This window comes from Brachypodium distachyon, chromosome 4, assembly GCF_000005505.3.
Source record: "Brachypodium distachyon strain Bd21 chromosome 4, Brachypodium_distachyon_v3.0, whole genome shotgun sequence".
Taxonomy (NCBI): Eukaryota; Viridiplantae; Streptophyta; class Magnoliopsida; order Poales; family Poaceae; genus Brachypodium; species Brachypodium distachyon.
Genome location: NC_016134.3, coordinates 37,347,095 through 37,350,850, shown reverse-complemented (window position 1 = coordinate 37,350,850; position 3,756 = coordinate 37,347,095). Strand labels below are relative to the sequence as shown.

Below are 3,756 nucleotides of genomic sequence, written 5' to 3'. Positions count from 1 at the left end.
AGTAGACAACTGCGACTCCGCCCAAGAACGCCCACCCTTGCCTAGTTGCGTTCACGTTTGCAATTTTTCTTTTCCGTGGAAGGCAGAGCTCTGACGTGCAATATTAAAAGGAAAAAACCAAATATATGTACATGCGACCGAGACCGAAACAAGGAAAAAAACCAAAGACGAAACAGAGAAAGACTATCCCAACGGACAAAACGCAGCTAGCCGGTAGGACGGACAGAAAACACCGAAGAACCACAAGAAACCTCACGGCACGGTCATGCAATGAAAAGCAAGCCTATGGGTATCAATTGCGTCACGGGCAAGCGACGCGACAACAAAAGCAGGAGCTGCCACGGTCTGAAAGATACGGCGGTTGCGCTCCTTCCAAATGTCCCACATGATGTAAATGATCATCCCATTGAAATATTGTCTTCTTTATTTGTCAATCGTCTTGGAGACTTGAATCCACCAGGCACAGGTGTTTCTGTAGTCAGAAGGCTTGACCTGCCGAAGGATGTTGAAATTGTAGTGGTCAAGGATTTTTTCCCACACCTGGCGAGCAAAGAGGCATCGAAGGAAAATGTGTGTGCTGGTCTCATGAGGATCAGTGCAAAGGGAACATCCAGGAGTGTGCGGCCAGCCCCTGACGGCGAGATTGTCGGCGGTGAGGATCTTGTTCTGCACAAGAAGCCAGACGAAGAATTTGCACTTGTTTTCGGCCTTGGTTTTCCAGACTGTGTTAGCGTGTTGGGCATGGATGGAGTCGAGGAATTGAGCCTTGTACGCCGAGCTGGAGGTATAGGAGCCATGCGAGGTCCAACGCCAAATGATGAAATCGGAGGAGTCAGGATTTAGGACCACACCTTGAAGTCTCAACCAAAGGGAACAAACTCATCGAGTTGAACCGCATTGGAGATCTTGCCTCTTAAAACGCAGACCTAAGCCCCCTCGATAATATCATCGTGCACAGAACGGTTCTTCCTCCTAGTGATGCCAAAAATGGCGGTCAAAAAAATATAGGCACAAGTTCAATTGTCTCCTCGGCCGCCAAAGATGACGCGGGTTATTGATCCGCTGCAGAGATCTTACATGCAGGACGATGTGATTTTCAACATCATGTTAGGCTCCTGTGAAGTCCGTCTGCGAGGTCGGCATGCCATGATACCTGCCCTCCACTTTCTTAATGATCATGGAGCTCTCCAAGACGCGACCAAAGCAAGCACGCCCAGAGCCGATGGATCGCACCCGACGACACCCACCCCTAGGACTCTGCGACGCAGAACCATTTTCTTTCCCAACTTGATCGAAACAACTTATTTACGCCTTTGCAACTTGTGAAAATATACAATTCAGGCAAATAATGTGCAGATCTGCAGACATAGATAACTCACGTTGGCAGCTTGGCTACGGAACCTGCTTTAGTCAAAAACTTCAAAATTCATCTTCAGATCTTGCGTTCCATTATGGATCTGACGCTCTCGTCAGTGTGCATCTCACTGCTCTGCATCTCCCTGCTGTGCTACCTATGGAACAAGGCAACCAACCCCCCCGCCGGCGCGCCTGCGCCGCCGGGGCCAACGCCGTACCCGGTCATCGGCAACATCCCCGACCTGCTCCGCGCCGGCGAGCTGCACCGCGCGCTCGCTCGGTTGTCGGAGACCTACGGCCCCGTCATGTCCATGAGGCTCGGCACGGCGACCACCGTGGTGCTGTCGTCCCCGGCGGCAGCGCATGAGGCGCTCCACAAGAAGGACGGCGCCGTCTCCGACCGGTGGGTCCCCGACAACGCCAACGTCATGGGCCACAGCGGCATCTCCATGGTGTGGCTCCCGAGCTCCAGCCCCCTGTGGAAGCACCTGCGCACCGTGGCGAGCACCCTGCTCTTCACGTCCCGGCGGCTCGGCGCCAGCCGGCCCATCCAGGAGCGCAAGGCCCGGGAGCTCGTGGCCCACTTCCGCGGCGCGAGCGGGCCCGTGCGCGTGGCGCTCCCCGTGTTCAGCGCCGTGCTCAACATGATGTCCAGCGTCCTCTTCTCGGAGGACCTCGTCGAGCTGGGGTCTTCGTCGTCGTCGTCGCTCAAGGGGCAGGAGTTCAGGGAGCTCATCGCCGACTCCGTCGCGGAGACGGCCAAGCCGAACATCTCCGACCTTTTTCCTTTCCTCAGCGCGTTCGACCTCAGCCGCCGCCGCGCCGCGGTCACGGCGAATCTCACTAAATTCTACCAGTTCTTTGACGCTATCATAGACCGTCGGCTGAGCAGCGGCGCCGAGAAGCACGGCGACCTGCTGGACTCGCTGCTCGAGCTCCACGCCAAGTCACAGCTGGAGCGGCCGGTGATCAGAGCTCTCTTAACGGTACCACGGAGTACTTCACATTCTCCGACACGATCAAGGAATCATGGGATTGATTAATTCTCACGATTAAACTTGAATCAGGATCTGTTCATCGCCGGGAGCCACACGACGACGACCACGGTGGAGTGGGCTATGGCGGAGCTGCTGCGCAACCCGACCAAAATGGCCAAGGCGCGCGCCGAGCTCAGGGAAGCGTTCGGATCGGGCAGAGCGGAGGAAGGCGATCTCGCCAGCCTCCCGTACCTCCAGGCCGTGGTGAAGGAGACGCTGCGGCTGCACCCGGCGGGCCCGCTGCTGCTGCCGCACGAGGTGTCGGAACCCGGCGTGACGCTGGGGGGCTTCTCGGTGCCCAAGGGCGCCCGCGTCCTGATCAACGCGTGGGCGATCGGGAGGGACCCCGAGGCGTGGGGCGACGAGCCGGAGGCGTTCGCGCCGGAGAGATTCTTGGGGAGGGAGGTGGACTTCCGCGGGAGGGCGTTCGAGTTCATACCGTTCGGGTCGGGCCGGAGGGCGTGCCCCGGGATGCCGCTTGCCGTGGCGGTCGTGCCCATGGTGCTGGCGTCGCTGCTCCACGAGTTCGAGTGGAGGCTGCCGGACGGCATGGTGCCCGGCGATGTTGACCTCAGCGACCGGTTCGGCGCCGCGCTGGAGCTCGCCGCTCCTCTCTGGGCCGTGCCGATTCCGGTGGAACGCACGGAAGATTTGACTTCGTGATCGGACCTGTGAATTGCGCGTTCCCTGCATTTTCTTTGATTATTTATTGCGTATGATGTCTCGCTAAAAATATCAATTTAAAAAGCTCTCAATAAATGATACGGGCGTGGCTATTTCTTAGTCGATTGATTTATGAGAAAAATATCTTGAATCTCAGTCGACGCATTTGAACCGTTGGATTAAATGTAGATGTCATCCCTATTTTCTCACCTCCCACACACTGACATTGAATTAAGATCTAACGGTCAACACGTTGATTTATCTCTAACTAAAAATCAGCCGACTTCTCTCTAGCAAAACCGAAATGATATACTCCCTCCGTTTCAAAAAAAAATTATCATTTGTTCCATATACTTCATTTCTCTCTTGGCTTCCGCACGGAGCCAATAACTGTTCACGCACATTTTACTTTTAATCCAATATGAGTGGTTAGGTACTAGAATCCAGGTTGTATTGACCGAAAACTCAAAGTGCACAAATTTATATGCGGTGTTTTGTTGAATGGAGCAGTATGTGTTACTTGTATGTTGTATTAGAACATTGTAAAGGTAATAAAAAAATCAGCACGATTGTTTCTTAGAAACGCAGAATTAATAGACCACACTACACATATACACTTCACCAGCACAATTGGAAGCTATAAATGCACGTCTACAAAAAAAATAGAATTAAATATTCACACTACGGAATTATACCATGT

At 53.9% G+C, this 3,756-nt stretch overlaps 1 protein-coding gene across 1 annotated transcript; it reads left to right on the top strand.

Moving 5' to 3' along the window:
* The first annotated feature begins 948 nt into the window (after positions 1-948).
* On the top strand, positions 949-3,212 carry LOC100823196 (cytochrome P450 76M5). Its single transcript, XM_003576541.4, has 2 exons — positions 949-2,342; positions 2,424-3,212. Exons 1-2 carry the CDS (start codon positions 1,452-1,454, stop codon positions 3,054-3,056), a joined length of 1,524 nt encoding a protein of 507 aa, XP_003576589.1. The 5' UTR covers positions 949-1,451; the 3' UTR covers positions 3,057-3,212.
* Positions 3,213-3,756: the final 544 nt, after the last annotated feature.